This window comes from Cervus canadensis, chromosome 3, assembly GCF_019320065.1.
Source record: "Cervus canadensis isolate Bull #8, Minnesota chromosome 3, ASM1932006v1, whole genome shotgun sequence".
Lineage (NCBI taxonomy): Eukaryota > Metazoa > Chordata > Mammalia > Artiodactyla > Cervidae > Cervus > Cervus canadensis.
The window spans coordinates 77,838,848-77,859,678 of record NC_057388.1 but is presented as its reverse complement, the minus strand read 5'-3'; the positions used below and the strand labels follow the sequence as shown (position 1 = coordinate 77,859,678).

The 20,831-nt window shown below is 38.6% G+C and overlaps 1 protein-coding gene and 1 non-coding gene across 3 annotated transcripts in view; both read right to left on the bottom strand.

Moving 5' to 3' along the window:
• Positions 1 to 20,831, bottom strand: part of VPS41 (VPS41 subunit of HOPS complex) — a 409,984-nt gene that overhangs the window by 44,175 nt on the left and 344,978 nt on the right. For both annotated transcript variants that reach the window (XM_043463545.1, XM_043463546.1), the window contains 3 exons: positions 5,771 to 5,868; positions 2,253 to 2,382; positions 270 to 385 (listed from right to left, as the gene is read on the bottom strand). In XM_043463545.1, coding sequence (XP_043319480.1) covers positions 270 to 385; positions 2,253 to 2,382; positions 5,771 to 5,868 — 344 coding nt within the window. The remainder of the gene's footprint in view (positions 1 to 269; positions 386 to 2,252; positions 2,383 to 5,770; positions 5,869 to 20,831) is intronic.
• Positions 1,513 to 1,584, bottom strand: TRNAC-ACA. The gene has a single exon. It is a non-coding gene; the product is annotated as a tRNA-Cys (tRNA).

Genomic DNA, 20,831 nt, shown 5'->3' with positions numbered 1-20,831 from the left:
AAATAAACACATCAGTAGGCTGGATTTAACCTACCCCCTCCCTCCATCACCAATTCTTCCTCCATTGAACAATAAAGCCAGTCAACCTCCCTGCCATCTCTATTCCCTCTCATTTCTGGAAACCATAGTGGAAAGTTGTTAGCCTCCCACATATTATTAGCTTAGAGCATTCTAGTTGACCAACATGAAAGATTTACTACAAAAAACGCTTTTATCCTCTTTATGTTACTGATCTGTCAATACTTTGAAAAAAGTAAAAGCAAAACTACTTCATATTTCTTCTTTTCAAGAAGCCAGTCGATGTGGTCATCTTGGTCTCGTTCCTTCGCTACAACAACATCCCTTGGACTCACGATGTAAAAGAGTGACTCCCCTTCTGAGTACTCTAGAGATAAGAGAAGAGAGGAACAAGTTGGGTGACTCAATAGGAGAAACCTTGGCAGTGGTTTGGGAGGACTTCATTAGACTACTCAGTTTTAAGAGTGAGTAGAAAACTCTCCTACCTTTGAAATAAATATATTTGCCTGTATTTGAAGAGGGTGGGAGATTAGAGGTGAGAATGTCAGAATCTATTCCAGTGCTTTAAAAAATATTTACGTGGAAAAAAATTTGAAAGAAAAAAGAAGAAAGAGAAGGAAGAAGGAAAGAAGAGAAGGAAGGAAGGGAGGTGGGAGGAAATACCAAAAAATCTTTAAAAAAAATAAGGAGGGCTTAAAAATTATGTTTCGTAATTAACATTCTGACCTCAGTTGAAAGTGTTGAAAATTCTTGGTGTCTATCATATATAATTTATCTACTGTATATAAACTTTATTGATGGGCATTTATGGCACTGTTCTATTTTTACAGAACAATTACACCCTACAGTTGGCGATAAATGTTTCCTCCTCATCAAGGTCAAGGCCAACTAAAACATAAATGACAGATGCCCCAAGGCCTGGGGACATCATCTATCACTGCAGCATGTTGTGCACAATGCCGATGGTAAGGGTTTCCTGCAGAATTCAATTATAAAATCTGTTCAGAAGGGTTTCTAAGTGTGCAGCCAAGTTTGCTTTAAGGAAAAATACCTCGACTGGATGCATTCTCTTGTGAATCACATTTGCTTTTTTCTAAGTCCAAAAGAGACACTCCCATTTCCCAGCTGATCATGGGCTTCATATAAGAAAACTCAGATACAGGGTATTTCTTCATTTCTCTTGACCAAAATAACTGACAATACCTCAAAATATGTTAATTGTTCTTAAAGAAGGAAAGATTGTCTCAACAGCCAAAGCTGTTCTATTTTTTCATCAATGTATTTTTCAAGAATAGAGTGACACCAAAAGACCCTGTTGCTGGGCAAGACTGAAGACAGAGGATGAGATGGTTGGAAAGAAAGTGGAAGTGAAGTCGCTCAGTCGTGTCCGACTCTTTGCGACTCCATGGACTGTAACCTACCATGCTCCTCCATCCATGGGATTTCCCAGGCAAGAATACTGGAGTGGGTTGCCATTTCCTTCTCCAGGAGATCTTCCCAACCCAGGGATTGAACCTGGGTCTCCTGCATTGTAGGCAGACGCTTTACCATCTAAGCCACAAAGGAAGTCCGAGATGGTTGGATGGCATCACCAACTCAATAGACATGAGTTTGAGCAGGCTCTGGGAGTTGGTGATGGACAGGGAAGCCTGGTGTGCTGCAGTCCATGGGGTCGCAAAGAGTCGGACACTTCTGAGCGACTGAGCTGAACTGAAGATAGAGATGCCCCTGGTATGACTACAGAGTAATGGTTCTCCTTTTATTTCCAAGCAGTGACTAAATGTATTCATTCATCTACTTGACAAATAATAGCAAAAGTCTAGTATGTACCACATACTCTTTCAAGCTTTGAGCATTCAGCTACAGAAGGACAATTTCTCTGCCAACCCAGAGTACACCAGAGTGATATGGCAACCACAGAACCATGCTGCTTGACATCACTGTAAGTCAGGTGTCACATGAAATAGTTAGGACAGGAGACCAAATGTAAGGACAAAGACCGCAAAGCATCCTTACCTTGGTCTTGGCCCCATCTCTACCCCTCCCTTCTGCTCCGGGAACTCAAGCGAGTTCTCCAGCATCTCTGGGCCTTGGCATCTTAACTTTCAATATGCCCAGATTAGCTCTAAGAGTCTTTCAGCACCTTAATTTAAACTTCTGGTTGTGCTACTCAGGTGAAGGGGAAAAAAACAAATATAAGAAATTACATGAGTCAGACCCTTGATCTCTCTCACCTAAGTGATAATCTCTACATTCATTTTCCTGAAAGCCCCTCACGGTCAGAGCATCAGAAGAAATCTCTTCACAAGTTTCAGAAAGTGGCTGGATGATATCCAATCTGGGTCTGGCACAGTATTCTCTTTCCTGGGGGAGGAAGAAAGGCTCATTGGAATTATATTTCTATAAGTGATACAAATTAATTCTAGGTAGCCATAATTAAATGCCTTGCTTTGATAAAATTGGCAGATATAAGCCCTTCCTACCACCGGCTTTGGATAGCTTCAGCAGTGGTTTATTTTGACCTTTTGTATGTATTGTATGCATGTACTGTATTGTAATGAGATATACAGAACAGATAGCACTGGACCATGTCAGCAGTCACGGCTGGCTACTCAACACCTGAAAGGTGACGGCTATGACTGAGAAGCAGAACTTTGAATTTTATTTAATTTTCATTAATTTCAATTTAGATAACCCCATGAGGTTAGTGACTACAATTCTGGTCACTGCAGTTCTAGACCAAGATAGAAGGGGAAAATATGCTTTAGTGAGGGCCTATGACAATTCCACTAGCTTAGTAGGTGACTATCTACAGATTACTCTCCTGAGTCCTTAAATCACCCTCAGGAAGTATTGTTGTTCCTCATTTTGCAGAGGAAGGAACTGAGGATCAAAAAATTTACTGAGGTTAAAGTTATGTAAGTAAATGGTAGGACTGGGATTTGTGGGAAAACTGGGACTATATTTGAAATCAAGTTTGTTTTACTGTAAAGCTCATGCTCTCTGAATATTCAGCACATGGGCATGAAACATATACTTGGACTACTTTCCAAAGCAACAAGAGCTAATGCAGTGTGGCACTGGTGCAGAGAATACAGATGAAAGAAACAGCATGAAAGAAGTCCAGAACTACCCCTGAAGCTCCAAGGTCCCCCAATAAAACAGTAAGCCTCACAGATCCCTTTCATCAATTTTGTTAGGTTAACTGGGAAACCATTAGGTTAGCACTGCGTCTCATATATTTAAAGCATTCAAAAATTAAAAAAACAACTGTAAAACGTGAACTGGTGGAAGAAAAACCCAGGTGAATATACAGGATAATTGATCAGATCTGTGGAGAAATGACAAATATCTTAATTTGAAAACAACAAAAAGGAAAAAACTGAAAGATTTGAATATTTTTAAAAACATTAACAGCTGTTAACAATGACCAAAAAAATATCAAAAGTAGAATCAAAAACAGAAAAAAAGATTGAACCAAACAATGTTAAAAGAAAACCACCTCGCTAGACCATATAAACAGCTCCTTCATATGTAAGAAATCCATCAGCAAAGTGATGGATGAGAAATCTATCGTCTCACTATTTTACAACTTTTGTTCACTGGTCAAACAGCCCTGCTTATGTGTGAACTTCCTAGGAGCAGGAATTTGGTCCTGTTGACTTTTTTTTTTAAGTCTTTATTGCATTTGTTACAACATTGCTTCTGTTTTATGTTTTGGTTTTCTGGCTGTGGAATCTTACTTCCCTTACCAGGGATCAAACCCACACCCCAGCACTGGAAGGTGAAGTCTTAATCTTACTGGCCCGCCAGGCAAATCCCTGGTCTTGCTGATCTTTGATACTCCATGTGCAGCACCATTCTTAACACACATGTGCTTTATTAATGAATGGGAAAAAAAAAACATTAAGGGAGCAGCTTCATCAAATAGGTTATATCAATGACATGAAATAGGTCACAAGCACCATAAATAATGATGGGAGACTGCACAGCCATATGCACAGAGAATAGAATGATGCTCCTCAAAATGCAGCAACACAGAGGAGCTTGTAACTATCACTACAACTGTGTGGGGACATGCATGAAGGTAAAAGATGTGATGGAAAAAAATATGCTGGAGTAACATTAAGCCTGGCAGAAAAAAGTTTGTTTACTGTTGCATTTAACCTGTCTGTTTGATATGAAAAGTGGGGAGGGCATAGTTGGCCCCAAGCATGCTTCTTTACTCTTTCTGCCTTAATTTTATCAGTTCATTCTGTGCAGAAGGATTTCAGGTGTCCTTTGGTGGTAGAGAAAACAAAGAGTTATGTACATCAACACACACATTTTTAAAGCATCTCTAAGACCCTCACTTCTTTCTCTGAAAAAAATTCCATTTTCTAATTTGCTCTTTGAGGTTGGCCTTTCTCAGGTTTTACTCCTTTCCAATATTCTCTTTTATTAACAAAGGTTTCCTTCCTTTCCTTCTTTTTTTGGTCAGTGGTTTATTAGGCTTTCCCTTTTTCATTTTACTGCCTCTTTCCTTACGTCTTTCAATCACATTCTCAATCCTCCCCACACTCCTCATCAAAAAGCACTGTATTTACTCCCTCAGGAGCCACTGCTTTTCTTTCTTTTCAAAAAAAAAATAAATAAAATAATAATAAACTGATGTCCTGCACAGGGCTAGAAGCCAGTCCTATTGATTTTAGCAGGTTTGAGTGTTCACTTAAGTCTGCAGCATCCCATTGCCTAGCAACATGGGCACCCAGAGCTCCAGGTTACTATAGCGATGGCTTCCTGATGCAAGAGCTCGCTCAGAGGAATGCTGGAGAGCAGCTACCACTTCAAAACTGGGACTCCCAGGGTTTTTCTCCCCATTTGATTCTCTGCTGTTTGAAAGGGAAAAAAAGGGGAGAGAACACAGACAAGGGGAACCCACTCACTGTAGAGGGCTAGATGATCAATTGTGTTTCTTTTATACACAGCATCCAAAAGAAAATCCTTTACAATAAACTCTCCTTGTTTATACCCTGAAGCCACCCTCAGCCCCTTCCTAGCAGGACCCTTAGACTCTGACAACAAAGACAAACTAGGAATGCAGCTGACCTAGGCTTCAAAGAAAGACTCAGTATGCAGGGCCCTCCACTGGACCCTCTAACAGGCTTCATTCCAAAGTCATGTATAATGAAATGCTGATTCTCTGCTGCTTCCTATTAGCCATGCATTTCATACCATCATTTGCACTGATAACTGAGACTTAGCAAGAATCTAATTTCCAAGCAAGAATCAAGCTACTCGGTAACACTAGGCCACTGGGAAGTAAACAAGTATGTCTAGACCACAGGAAATAATGGACTGCCCTCTCGGTAATTCACTCTGACCACAGGGACCCCTGCTGATGCTGCAGATCAACTTCATCGCGGTCATTTCAGTTAATGCACAGTGTCAGTTCAGTTCCTTCGCCTCTCAGCAAGAGGAATCCTTCATTCCTTTCGACTGAAATACCAAGAGAGATGGAAAAAAAGAAGAAAAACTAAAAAGAAGAAAAAGAGACTCCCTTTTGCTTGGCAAAAGGAACAAAGGCAACCAAGGAGTGGAGCTTCTGAAAGGTAAATATATTAAGTCTGCAGGGTAATCTCTCTGCCCTTGTTTTATAGGTCAGGAAGTTCTGCTAAGGCTGGGTCTGAGTTCTTTCACGGCAACATGATCTGGGGGAAAATGCTACAGACGAACCTGCACTTCCCATTGCATTTTAGGTGAAAAAAATTACCGTTTTTTCAGAAACCTCCTTTACGTAGGAAAGTACAACAAGCTGATCACAGAGAGGTGCCAGTCCACTGATGTAGAATTCAGTTTCAAACTGAGACACTGCAAACAAAAGGGAGAGAAGATTCACATTAATAGCAGCAAAAAGCAGCACACAAAGGAAAGAACACATCTACTACGAGTGCAGAATAGACTCATTTTAGAAATTTAACATAAAGGGGGCAGAGATACACATACTTTCTTGATGATAATCAGCACCAGAAAAAGATATCTGGGAACTTACACTTGAAGGATTCTCTTACAAACAATAAGCAAACTCGACAAGAGTAGTAAGCATGAATGGTCAAAAGTGACATTACCTAGTTAGCCCATGAAGACACTTTGAAATCCATAAAATCCAATCTAAATTATTCAATAACAATTTTAAATTAAAAAAAAAAATAAATATTTTAAATAAAAAATACTATTAATGACACAAATACTTCTAAAATAATTTAAACACAAATTTAAATCTTTCACAATTAGGGCATTACCATGGTATTATGGTCATAAGAAAAGCTCTTTGTAATTGTGAAACTATTAATACTTTAACATTTAATAATCATTTTATCTAAACTCTAAAATAAAAAGTGTAGATATAGATAACATTACGATGAAACTGATGTTAATTCTTCAGTATTACATAAAGGTCAGAGAAAATAAGAAATTTCTCTTTTCTTTTAAAAGTCAGTCATTAAAACTTAGAAGTTCTATTTCTTCTATTGCATCACCTAAGTATATAGATTTAATTACAATAAACCACAAAGATCTTACAAACAGCTCAACTGTAGAAGTACAAATACCGCTACAGTATGATTCTAATGACTAGCTGTTGTAATATTTATAACAAATGACTGTTTAAGCAACTAATTTTGAGGATGGTTTGTTACACAGCAAAGCTAACTGATACAGTATTAGTACCACGAAAAGACTCTTCCATGAATTATACATAAGATTTATTTGGGAGTAAACTCTCATTTGAACACACCACATTTTCTAAGAATTTCTTGATTCAGTTCTTCTCCACAGTTCTGTGGTATCTGCTTCAAGTTTAGTTAACTTTTATGATAAAATGACCATCTTTTCCAAACCAGGAGAACTCAGTGTAGCATACTGGAAACAATATTGAACGTGGAGTCAGGAAATCTGAGTTGTAACTGCAGTTAAATTGAACATGGACAATTCATTTTGATTTCTGCTGATACAACTTTTCCCATGTATAAAATAAAGGTATCAGAGTAGAAATAAACCCATAATACAAATAAAATGAGGGGTTAGTGAATTTTTCTTCTTCTTCCTCTCCATTCTCCTCATAAATCACTTAGTGTTACTTGTCTCTGCTTATCTTTAATGCCTACTCCTTATATGACTGTTTTCAAAATTTAATTTTCATACCAAAATGTAACTGAGGATAATGAACAAAAATAGTTAATGTCTCTTTCCAGGTGGCGCTAGTGGTAACTTGCCTGCCAGTGCCTGAGATGTAAGAGACGCAGGCTTGATCCCTGGGTTGAGACGATCCCCTGAAGAAGGAAATGGCAACCCACTCTAGTATTCTTGCCAGGATAACCCCATGGACAGAGGAACCTGGCAGGATCCACAGGGCCGCAAAGAGTCGGACACAACTGAAGCAACTTAGCATGCACACAAACAGTTAACAACATAAATATGGAAAAGGATAACATAAGCTGTGTCCTTGGTTGGATCACATAGGTAGTCAGGGTGCCCTGAACAGAACCAGATGATGGAAGTCCAAATTGTGCAGCTCTGCCATGAACACTTTTTCTTCTCAACCTCTGAACCTGAACTGAATATTCTTACCCAGCCACTTAAAAATAGTTTTGGTAAAGTGCTAATGTGATAGATATTCACATGAAGCATGCTCAGAGATGAGCCTGTCCATTGTGTAGCCAGGCACTGAAGGTTGTGAAGAAGTTTCCCCAGTGCTGTGTGCGAATGTAGTGTGTGAGCAGGGATGGGGAATGTGCAGATGCTACTGACCAGTGTGGGGCCACACATGACCTAATGACCAGAGAGGTGAGAGTTTCACATTCTTGAACACATACAGGCCTATTAACAGGAGGTTTTGGATGCCAGTACTCCTAAGGTTGCTTAAACTCTGTTTGGTAGAGAGGGACTTGTGTTCTTCTTTACTAAATCACATTCCATTATTGAAATGCCCCATATCCAGTTCCCTTACCAGCAACTTGGGTGAAGATCAGTGAGTCAGAGGCGCTACAGAGGCTGCTTCACAGGACTCAAATGGAGCCTTTGGTGTGCCTCTCTGAAACAGGAACCCACAGGAGAGCATCATCTAAGAAATTGTGGGTGAATGAGGTATTCTCCCCACTTGAGATGCCAAATGGGCTGCTAGCCTCACTGCCAAGAAGTATCAGACAGTATCCATCCTAAAGGTAACCAAATGCACATCAAGGCCTTGGTGTATATGCATGACTCATAAGACACAGAACAGAGAAGTTAGAAAATAATTCTACTCAGTTCTTCCCTCCTCTACATCCTGATTTCTGTCAAGAGCTCGAGTTAATACTGAACTGAGTTAATAATGCATAAATTTTCCTATTATTTAATTAAGAACAAAATAGAATATCTAATGTGTTCTTAAAGAAAACAAGGCAATAATGTGAAGAAGCAGATATTTATTTCCTTCTCAATTCCTGATACTGTCACAAATGCTTATTTGTTAAGAACTAAAGCTGACTACACTTTACTAACTGAAAATTAGTAATAATTTAGGTAGAAATGACATGCAGTGTCTAAATGACAAACAAAAAACAAAAAGAAATGTTATTTACAAAGAAAAGATGTGGTATGTAAAAACAGCATTGTGAAGATTTCCAGAGGCACAGTTAAACAAGTTATCACCATTCAGAAAAAGTTGTAATTCAAGTAATTCTTTTCATTTTATTAAAATGATTTCAAATCAACAGAAATCTTATGGAAAACAAAACTGCAATTATAGTCATACCCACTATGAGTTATAATTTAAGAATTCTTAAATAGTGGCTGCTTTCCTTAGCTTTGAATATTCTACAACTTAGAAATTCATCTCCATGAATACCCACTAATAATGATATCATGTAAAAAAATGATTCACTTCCTAGTTTGAGGTCCTAGTTTAGGGAAAGGTCCACAGCTATTCTACATTAAAAAAGACATTTCAGGGACTTTCCTGAAGGTCAGAGGTTAAGACTCTTGTGCTTCCAATGCACGGGATCGACCAGTTTGATCCCTGGTCAGGGAACTAAGATTCCACATGTCTCACAGTGTGGCCAACAAAAATAAAAACAGCAAAAAAAAAAAAAAAAAAGACTTTTAAGGGTGAACGATGGGGTTCTGTTTTACTACTTACTGAGGCACAAGAACAGGACTGTTTTAGGATCCATCACAATTCAGTGTATTCTTTATACTAATGCTAAATCCTTAAATGGCTGGTTAGAGACAGTGGTGTCAGAATGAATAGAGAAGTACAAGGAATATTCTAAATGAACAGATAATAATGAAGAGAGTTAGAGAAAGAAACACTGGATGGTAATATTTATTCTTCTAAAGAACATACGTAAATTATGTAATAAGTTTATGGACCAAGTTTATAAAATGTCTTCATGTCATTACTGCTTTTCTATTTCAAAATTTCTATAGACTAATCAAAGTTTCAGTTAATTTATTTTCCCTGAAATATGTTTTCCAAGAGTTGTCATAATTTTAATGAAAAAAAAACTCATTAAAGGAAAATAGTTTTGAACATAGGTGGTTTATGGTTCTCATACCACAGAATCTTTCCATTATCTGAAAAAGATAAACCATGAAGAAGAAAAAGACAACTTCTGTTGGAAAGCACTAAGACAAAATAGAAAGCAAAAGCTGGGGAGCAGAGGGGAAGTGCAGAATTTCTAGAGAAAGCCACAGAAGACAGTAGCTAAGATCAAGGAGGTGGAGAAAGTGAGTTGATGGCTCTGGGGTGTTTGAATTATGGTAGAGGTAAGCCAAGATACCCGGGTTCCATCCTTGAGTTGGGAAGATCCCCTGGAGAAGGAAATGGCAACCCACTTCAGTATTCTCATCTGGAGAATCCCATGGACAGAGGAGCCTGGTAGGCTATAGTCCATGGGACTGCAAAGAATCAGATAGGACTGAGCAACTAAGACTTTCACTTTCAAGCAAAGACAACATTATAGCTGCAGCACAGCCTTCACCCTGATGGAGATAAAGACTCACTGTGCTCTAGTTTATTCAGGACGACAAAGCATTCCCAGACGTGTTAGAAGAAATAATTCAAGAAGAGAAGAGATTCTAAGCAGAATAAGAGAGAAAGTTTCAGAAGGATTATTTACATAAAAATTGTATTCAAGGAGTTATTTGGATCCAGAAAGAGGGCATTCTATACAGACCTGATCTAGATAGAAGAGAAGCTTCAGATCTTGATGGGTGCTATTCAACAGTGTATTAACTTAAGACAAAAACATAACTTATGTAAGTTTTTCTAGTAGTCATATTTAAGAGTAAAAAGAGGTGAAATTTTAAAAAATAATTTATTTAATGCAACGTATCAACATACAACTATTTCAACCAAAAACATAAAAAAAAATTGAGATAATTTACTTTTCATTTTCACACAAGTCTTTGGAATCCTAGACACAGGACATCTCAGCCCACACCTGCCACATTTCAAGCACTTAACAGTTAAAAGTGGCAAGTGGTTACCTTATTGGACAGTATAGGTCCAGATAACCTATAATTTTTAGTCTTTAAAAATCAAGTAACTTTACTCAAGTATATGTTGATGATGTGCACTGTGGGTTATAATTTTCATATACACACTGTACTATTTTAATTTACAGTTTCTAGTTTTTATATCTATTTTATATCTGTTTTAAAACTAGTTTCAGGAAATTTTTCTTGAATTACTGTTTTTGGTATTTATTCCATTTCTTTGTTTTGTTTCCCAGGAGTCTTATTTGCAGGCTAAATTACCTCTGCCCATCTTCAGTATTTATCATTTAATCAAAAATCTTTTTTTCCCTTTGTTTTTAATTCTTCAATTTTTACTGGAGTATAGTTTTGTATTAAGGTCAAGAAGCAACAGTTAGAATCAGACATGGAACAAGAGATTGGTTCAAAATTGGGAAAGGAGTACATCAAATGTCACTCTGATTATTTAACTTTTATGCAGAGTATATCATGCGAAATGCTGGACTGAATGAAGCACAAGCTGGAATCAAGATTGCCAGGAGAAATATCAATAACCTCAGATATGAAGATGACACCACCCTAATGGCAGACAATGAAGAGGAACTAAAGAGCCTCTTGATGAAGGTGAAAGAGGACAGTGAAAAAGCTGGTTTAAAACTCAACATTCAAAAAACTAAGATCATGGCATCCAGTCCCATCACTTCATGGCAAATAGATGGGGAAACAATGAAAACAGTGAGAGACTTTATTTTCTTGGACTTAAAATCGCTGCAGTCAGTGACTGCAGCCATGGAATTAAAAGATGCTTGCTCCTTAGAAGAAAAGCTATGACCAGCCTGTCTCTGTGTTAGTCACGCAGTCGTCTCCGACTCTTTGTGACCCTATGCACTGCAGCCTGTCAGGCTCCTCTGTCCACGGGATTTTCCAGGCAAGAATACTATAGTGGGTTGCCATTTACTTCCCCAAAGGATCTTTCCGACCAAGGGCATGAACCTGGGTCCCCTACATTGTAGGAAGATTCTTTACTGTCTGAGCCACCAGGGAAGCCCTAGATATTAATACAGTCCTTGGGAAAAAAGCTATGACAAACCTAGACAGCACATTAAAAAAGCAGAGACATCATTTTGCCAACAAAGGTCTGCATAGTCAAAGCTATGGTTTTTCCAGCAGTCATGTACCGACGTGAGAGTTAGACCATAAAGAAGGCTGAGCGCCCAAGAATTGATGCTTTCTCATTATGGTGCTGGAGAAGACTCTTGAGAGTCCCTTGGACTGCAAGAAGATCAAACCAGTCAATCCTAAAGGAAATCAACCCTGAATATTCATTGGAAGGATTGATGCTGAAGCTGAAGCTCCAATACTTTGGCCATCTGATGCAAAGAGCCAACTCACTGGAAAAGACCCTGATGCTGGGAAAGATTGAAGGGAGGAGGAGAAGGGGAAGACAGTGGATGAGATGGTTGGGTGGCATCACCGACTCAATGGATGTGAATCTGAGCAAACTCTGGGAGATAGTGAAGGACAGGAAACCCTGGCGTGCGGCAGTCCATGGGGTCGCAAAGAGTCGCACACAACTGAGCAACTGAACAACAGTTGCTTTGCACTGTTCTGTCAATCTCTGCTATACAGGTGAGTCAGCTATACATATACACACAAACCCTCTTTTTGGGATTTCCTTCCCACTTAAGTCACCACAGAACATTGAGGAGAGTTCCTTGTACTATACAGTAGGTTCTCATTAGTTAGTTTAGACACACTCCTTATTTGTGATTAAAATCTTTTCCCTCTTCCATTTCTCTTACAGCACTATCTTTGCATCTATTTGCTCCCATGTTCCTTCCAGTTTAACCTTTATTTCTGAAATAACTTTTTTATTTATAAATATTTCCTGAGTTCTGTCACCTCATTTGAAATTTAATTCTGATTTTTGATGTTCTTCCATGTCTTCTGTAACTTCTTTCAACTATCTTGTAGCTAGTTATGAAACAGTAAATTACAGTTATGATCTATTTTGTGGATGTTTCTGTCTGATATGCTTTCATTGCCAAGGATGTTGTTCTGTTCCTTATCAATTTTTTTCTTAAACCTCAGCAGAGGATTTGAGCTTTGTACTTTTTCAGTGCTTGTTTTTAGGTAAAATCAGTCACTGATCTCTTGGGAGAAGGCAGGAACTGGGGTAACTCTTCTAACCTTGAAGAGTTCCTTCAGAGTTTTCACGTAGTTTTAAAAATGTTTCCTTGCTTTCTGGCTTTGTCCCCTCCCTGCTTTCATCTGGACTTTCTCTTACTTTTAGGGCTTCCCAGATGGCCCAGGGGTAAAGAATCTGTCTGCCAATGCAGGAGATGCAAGAGATGAAGGTTCGATCCCAGGATTGGGAAGATCCCCTGGGGGTGGAATGCCAACCCACGCCAGTTTCCTTGCCCGGAGAATCCCATGGACAGAGGAGCCTGGCGGCTACAGTCCACGAGGTCACAGAGAGTCAGACATGACTAAGCACAATGGCACAACCTCTCTTTATTTCTTCTTGCTCATATTGCTTGGGATTTATTCTCTGGCATGAACCCAGCCCTGGCAGGAAGCACAGGCCGCTCAACTATGAGAACTCTGTGGGCTGCCCGGCTGTCTGAGCTCTTCAGCCTAACTGCAGGACTTCACCCAGACCTCTCAGAATGGCCTGGGGTCTCTTCTAGAAAACACCCACTGGCTGTTTTGGCATTCTCTTGGAGTTCTCATTAGAAGCCCCCTTGCTCCCTCTGCCGTCTCTCACACCAATTCTGGAATCACAGTGGTTCCTGTGGCTGTTGGTGGGTTTTGTCATTTGCATGCGGGTTGGCATTCCTAGGGCTACCTTGCTGTAAATATTGTCTGTGGGTTTTTGGTTGTATGATCGAGTTGTTTCATTTTTCTGGGAGAACTCAGGAGGATGGAACAATTATGCAGCCATTACCACATCTTCCTAGAATCCTCCAAGCACAAAATGTTAATGTATCAGGGTTAGATACCAACTTGATACAAGCCAGGGCCAGGATTATAGTCACAAACACATACTATCATTGGGCTATCAACAGTGTATGTGCTGTAAGTTTCTGAATGATTGCGTCTGATTGAAATAAAAATGAATAAGACAGAGATTTCTTGTATCTTGAGTTTTATATCTCTGAGGGTTATCAATAACTTAGTTCAATAAGGAATTACTGAGCACCAGAAGACACTCTTCTAGAAACATCAGGAAGATGAGTTTGCCTCTGACTTAAAAGAGACTGTGAGTCTAGAAGCTGAAGAAATAATTAAAATTCCATGTGCTATGCAAGAATGGAAATAGGTGTAAAGCAACAAAGAGTACAGAGCAGGACAATTTATTCCCGGAGGGGAGGACGTGGGCATGGAAACAATAGCAATTATCATGACTACATATGCCTGTTAAGGGCAGGAATGGTGGTTATACATGAGAGAACAACATTTCATTAAATGTTCATTCAAAAAAACTGCGTGAAAAAAAAAAACTTCATTTAAAAAAGTATTAAAAACTAATGTGTATTAGATTGTTAAAAATAAAAATCAAGATTTTATTTGGGTCTGGATAAAAAGATCATCCTCCAAATAATTCACAGCTAGTTTATCTCAATAACATCATTGTCTTCAGCCCTAAAAATTGATAAATAGTCTTGATTATTATGTGTACCTATGAGCTGTCTTATGAGATGTATTAACCTTTTCAGAATAATGTAGTAAATCCTTATTTGTATCTTTCCCCCCATTCTCTTTCAACAGACTTTATGAAACACGAATGTTTTAGTCTTCTGACTGTTAAAAGAAACTACTGTTTTTCTCTCTAACAAAATAGAAAAGTCATATTAATAATAGTCCATTTAATGAACACTGCTGACAAGAAGGATGCTGAATATATTACAAACATGATCTTTTTTCACCATGATAACTTTATACTTATCTTAAAAGGGACTTGAAGCTTAGGGATGTTAAGTAACTTGACTAAGGTCACTTAAGTAGAAGGCAATAAAAGCAGGAATTTGAAACCTTACTTTCCCCAGATATAAGTCACACTAGAAAACATAAACAAGCCCACAGAGGTGCTCAGGGCAAAAGTGCACTATGTCAGCTGGGAAAAGTGAAGGGTCTGACAACGTGCTGCCACTTCTGTGGCATGCAGCCAGGGTGCCGGGCCCCTCTTTGGAATTTTCCGTACACCGAAGCACAGAGAACATGTACTGCCTTTTATTTTGGGTTGTTTTCCCTTTGTGCAAAATGTCTATTAATTAGATGTGATGTAGAAGGATTCAGGATCTTCACTGAAACTAAATAAAGTGATACCCTATAATTTTATTTAAAACTTTTTTTTTTTTTTAATGTGGACTATTTTTTAAAGTCTTTATTGACTTTGTTACAATATTGCTTCTGTTCTACGCTTTGGTTTTTTGGCCTCTAAGGCATATGAGATCTTAGTTCCCTGACCAGGGATTGAACCCACAGCCCCTGCATTGGAAGGTGAAGTCTTAACCACTGGACCACCAGGGACATACCTTCCTATAAATTTTGGTTTCTATGATTCTTCAAAAAAGAAACAAAATTTTAAGCAATTTATAAGTAACAACAATTATCTTCCATTGTCTTATATTCACATATGAAAACCATCAAGGTCCCTTTATGATAGCTCCTTATTCCCAAGATAATCTGACCCTTTAGTCACCAGATATTAGTACTTCATAACTGGATACAATGTCCACAGACTTTGAGAAATTTGGACACTCTGTCAACGTGACCACTGATTTAAGAAAATACATTTGGAAATCACATTTCAACATCCTCTGGTTTGATATGAAGCTGATGCACTAAAAGCAAAAGTGACTTTACTATGCTGTATGTCAGCAAGTTATGGACAAGGATCTAATATATGGGAGTGAAACAGAAGGGAATGGCTAAAGGACAAAATTACTAAAACATCCAGATCAGGAACCAATATTACACGTAGGTCAAAGCCATTCAATTTCATATTTTCGAATCAATATTCAGTACACACTATGATCAAAGCTATGGAGATATGATTAGCTCATATACTAAACTCCAGAACTCACAAAGAAACACCAACGCTCAGTGATTTAGTGAGAAGCTGACCACACACTACTTAGACCCATAGACAAGGGGGTGTTGGAAGAACTTTGGGTCAAAATATTCAAACCAAATAGTTATACTTTAAGTTGTAAAAGGGCTTTTTCAAGAAACAAAGATAAGTGTTAGTAAAGATGTGGAGAAAGTTGGTTGAAATGCAAAGTGTAAAACCATTATGAAAAACAGTATGGAGTTTCCTCAAAAAAAGTTTCAGACAGAACTACCATATGATCCAGCAACATCCTTCTGGGTATTAATCCAAAAGAACTGAAATCAGGAACTTGAAGAGACATTAGCACTCCCACAATCATAGAAGCACTATTTACAACAGTCAAGATATGCAACCAACCCAATGTCTATCCACAGAACAATGAGTAAAAATGTAATTCCATTCAGCCTCAAAAAAAGGGAAAATTTGCAACATGCAACATGGATGAACTCTGAGAATATTACGCTAAGTGAAATAAGCCAGTCACAGAAAGACAAATATTACATGATTCCACTTATATGAGGTACCTAAAATAGTCAAAATCATAGAATCAAAGAGGAAAGTGGTGGTTGCAAGGGCTGGGGAGGGGGAATGGCGAGTTGCCAATCAACAGGCATAAAGTTTCAGTCAAGCAAGATGAATTAAGTTTGCGATCTGCGGTACAACATTATATGCAGCATCAATGACAACGCATCATGCCCTTAAAAAATCTGTTAAGACAGCAGCTCTCATGTGAAGCGTTCTTACCATAACAAAATTTAAAAAATTCAGAGACCTAACCACCTGCACCCCCACAAAAGTTTCCAGAGCTACCTTGATGCACCAACAAAACTTATGTCAAACACTAAGAAAGTGCACAAAAGAGCTTTTCCTCTTTTTCAAAGGGCTGCAAGAATCCCATCCCAGTCTGGATGTGATTCCCTTTCCTCAGAAACAATTTTGACAGCGATCCAAGGCAACTAGGTTCTAGAGTTCTCTGAGAAAATAATGAAGGGCTGTCAGTCCCAGAATACAATAAGGGGAAATAACATTTCTACTTTTCTAAATGAGACACTTCACTGAACCCAAATAAAACAAAAACGAAAACAAATGTACTGCATTTCCATTTTATCTGGCTATTTGAAGAATAGGTATGCAGACGTCCTCACTGGCATTAGTCTTCATAGAATTTCTACCCCATGGTTTGTATCCGAGTGCCCAGAGCAAACTGCTTTTCATCACTTACTCTGGCTGCAAATGAGGGCAGGCAGGAATTAGGCTGAAGGCATGCAGGAAAGAAAGTATGGCACAGCAGTTAAGAGGCAACAGCTTCGAAACTAGGCTTATCTGGGTTCAAATGCTGCCTTCTCTGCTTTTGAAGTCATCATGTTAAGCAGGTTACTTGATCCCTCTGAAACTCAGCCTCTTCACCTGTAAAATGGGATAACAACCCCCTCCACTGGAATCATTGTGAAGATTAAATGAAATTCTGTTTGTAATGCATGTAGCATGTGCCTGGTGGTGGTGATTATAAAATGAACAAAATACACTTCTTTACTTCAGGTGCTTCAGATTTCTTACCACTTCTTACTGTAGAGAAAATTTATTCATTCTACTTGCAAGAAACATTTGAGCCTCCAGCACTGAGTGAGAAGGAACAGGGGGAATGGACAGAGGAATGGACACATAATAAAACAAGCACAATAAAACCTTCATTGCAGAATTGAGGAGGTGAGTAAATAGGAACCCACAGTAAAATTCTTTACTTTTTTGTATGTTTAATAATTGTCATAATAAACTGTTGGGAAAAAATGAAGGGCAGAAGAGAAGAATTAACAGATTAGAGAGAATCGAACTAAATTCTAAGAGAACAGAAACCACACAGAGTTAAACCTGTAAGCAAAACACCTTGAACTATCCTGATTCCTGCCGAGACTGGGACATGGAGATAAACCTTGTTACTCTCGTGCACAGAAGAACTGTCCCACTGCTAGAACCCGTGTGTCTGCGTCAGAACGCTAACAGGTGGCTGGAGAGACAGTTAGGTCTAAGAAGGGTATTAATTTCATAGCTCTCTTATGTCATGCAAAAAGCCCTTCAATTTCCAAGTCCCTGTTTTCCCAATCAAGAGGCTGAAAACAGAACAATGTACTAAATAGAGCCACAGCCTATAGTCAACTAAAGATACGGACTCTGTTTAATTAAAGTGAAAAAGATGTCGCTTGCTTTTCTCCTCCCTGTCTTCCTGGCTCCTCCCATTCTACACAGCTTCCCATATAGATTTTCTCTTATTATTTTTTGAAACAAATTCCCACATGAGATCAAGATTAGGTAGTTAATTGTTAATTCCTTGCATGTAAATTATCTGCCCCTGGCAGGAGATGCCCCCCAAATGACACACCAATACTGGATTCATTTCCCAACAATATAATATCAGCTCCCAATTACCATTCCATTAGGACCCAGGATGACTGTGGTGAAAAGTCTCTGTGTCCAAATCTCAATGGGAATCAGGACAGTTCAGGGTGTTGGTGCTTAAGGATCTAGCCCTGTATGGTTTTCTGCTCTGTTAGAATTCAGTCTGATTATCTCTATAATCTACTAATTCTTCTGTACTGAATATTTTCCCCCAACATTTTATTATGAAAAATACCAGAGGGTTAGGGAATCCCGTGACAAGATACCCAAGTTAAGTTAAAATAAGTAAAGCAGTCATGGACCGCAACATATTTTATTTTTAACACTGTAATACGGAAGAATAAATGACATCTAAAAAGTCTTAAGTAACCTTATGTCTTCATGGGTTGGAGACTGGCTAGTAAGCTTCATACTTACTATCATCTTTTGCTTACAAGAATAAATTAATATCTTATTGAGAGGAATAACTTTTACATTGTTTTTGAGATTCTGCCTTGTAAGGAAGAGCTATAAACATCTGGCTTCTAAGAAATGTACAGCCACAGACATTTCTTTCATTTCAATGCCATTTTCACCTCATTTAGTAAAGAACAGTGGCTTATACTGTCTAGGGCTAAAGCAAATTGTAATCCAAACCCGCTAATATTTCTCTTTTCCTTTATCCTAGTCAAGGACTCTAATCCAAACCACTTTGCCTCCTGCTGTGGAAATGGTTTATATTCTTAAAGGTTTCCTCTCAAGAGGGGAAAAAAATGGTACTTAACCACTAACCACAGTAGTAAAATGTCTGTAACGTGATATTGTTGGTACCCACACATGGTCTATTTCGCGGAAATTGTAGTACGGATGAACTACACTTTAATAATGTGATCCCAGGACTCTAGCTATTAGCAGTTGAGGAGCTGGGATGAAAGTCTGCACAGTGATGATAACCACTGTGGTTCAGTGAGCACCTACTGTATGCCAAGGAGTGTGTTGCAGACTTTCCTTACATCACACCTAATTCTCCCAGCCATCTGGAATGGTAGGTCTCATCATCTTCATTTTATTTCATTTTTTACTAAAAAAAAATTTTTTTTTGGCCACACCATGAGGCACATGGGATCTACTTTCCAGACCATGGGCAGAACCCGTGCCCCCTGCAGTGGAAGTCTGGGCCACTAAGGAAGTCCCTAATCTCCATTTTACAAGTGAAGAAAGTCTAGCTCAGGGACATTAAAGTACTTATCAAGATCAGACAGGAATTCGGCAAACTGCCTGGTCTCCTTGCTTGGTCATTCTGTGGGGTTAGATCCTATCCATTTTAATGCACAGCAATAAGATCTTGGATGAGTTATTTACCACTATGAGCCTCAGTTTTTTTCATCTATAGAATAAGAAGACTACTACCTGCCCTTCAAAGGGCTGCTGTGATGGTGAAGTGGACTAAAGCAGATAGTACACTTAGCACAATACCCCATACCTAGTACTTGAGTAATAATACCAAGTAAGGAGAAAAGATGACACTGCTACATTTTCATGCCTTCCAGGTAATTTTTACATCCTAAAATTCTGAGATTGCCCTTTTTTATTTACCTGCATTTAAAATATTCTCATACTTATCTCTCGGGACACAGCATTGAGACTTTCAGGTTTTTTACTGGTGGGCATGGGAGAGGCAGGAAAGCAGACAGACTGAAATAACTATCATTATCTTTTAGTTCTGCCTTTTTATCAGGTTACTCAGTTTTTCTCAGTACCATTATATTCTGCATACACCTATTTGTCCATACCCCAAGCAGTCCAAACTGTGAATTTATATATTCATTTTTCCTTCTAAGGCAAACAACAACTACAATGATCAAAACCCTACCACCAATTTACGACTTCAAGTATAAAATATTTAAATCTTACAAACATATTAGCCAGGTGGGAATATCTTTCTGTTTGTAGGAATACAGTCTTATGCAAATAATTTATCTCAGCTTCTCCCTGTCTGTAACAACCCATCAAATGTATATTCCTCATCTCCCATCCAAATGGGTAAACAAACTATTTACCTGACACATAACACGGCAAACCTTTTTTTTTTTTTTTTGGTCACAAAACTGTCTTCTGTTGCTCAGTACTAAACAATACAAAAACAGTTTTTATTCTATTTGTTTAATTGACAAATGTCAGTCAGTTTTCACCTTTTCTATATGAATAACTTTGGCACTAGGTCATAAAACTCAAGTTACTTGTTTCCCAGAGTCACTGATTCATTCAACCTAATATTACTTTGTACCTACTATGTGTCATGCATGGTGCCAGGCCCGTGAGAAATAAACACTAAGCAAAAACAAGGAGGCTACAGTTCCGATGGAAGAGACAGAAATGCACCAAATAATCACATGATCACTGCAACTTAAACAACATCCAGAAAGGGAAATGCTACATGTCTATCACAGGGGGATGTGACCTGCTCAGGGATGGCCAGTGGGCTTTCCCAGGAAAGCAACATTTGAGCTGAGGTTTAATTAAAGGTGATAAGGGATCCATAAGCAAAAAGAGGCAAGACAAACATTCTAGAGAGACGGGAAGAAGCGGAGAGCAGCATGGGTGGGTGGAAGAAAGCCAGTGTGGCTGGAACACAGAGACCAAAGAGACGCTTGTCATGAGCTGAAGTTAGGAAGGCAGGTGAGTGCCAGTGCAGATCCCCATGGTCAACTTAAGGAGTCTCACCTTTACCTAAGAACACTGCGAAGGGACTGAAGAGTGGTGACACTGTCTGATTTGTATTCTGACTGCAGTCGGGGGACTAGCACACAGAAATTCATGGTGCAAA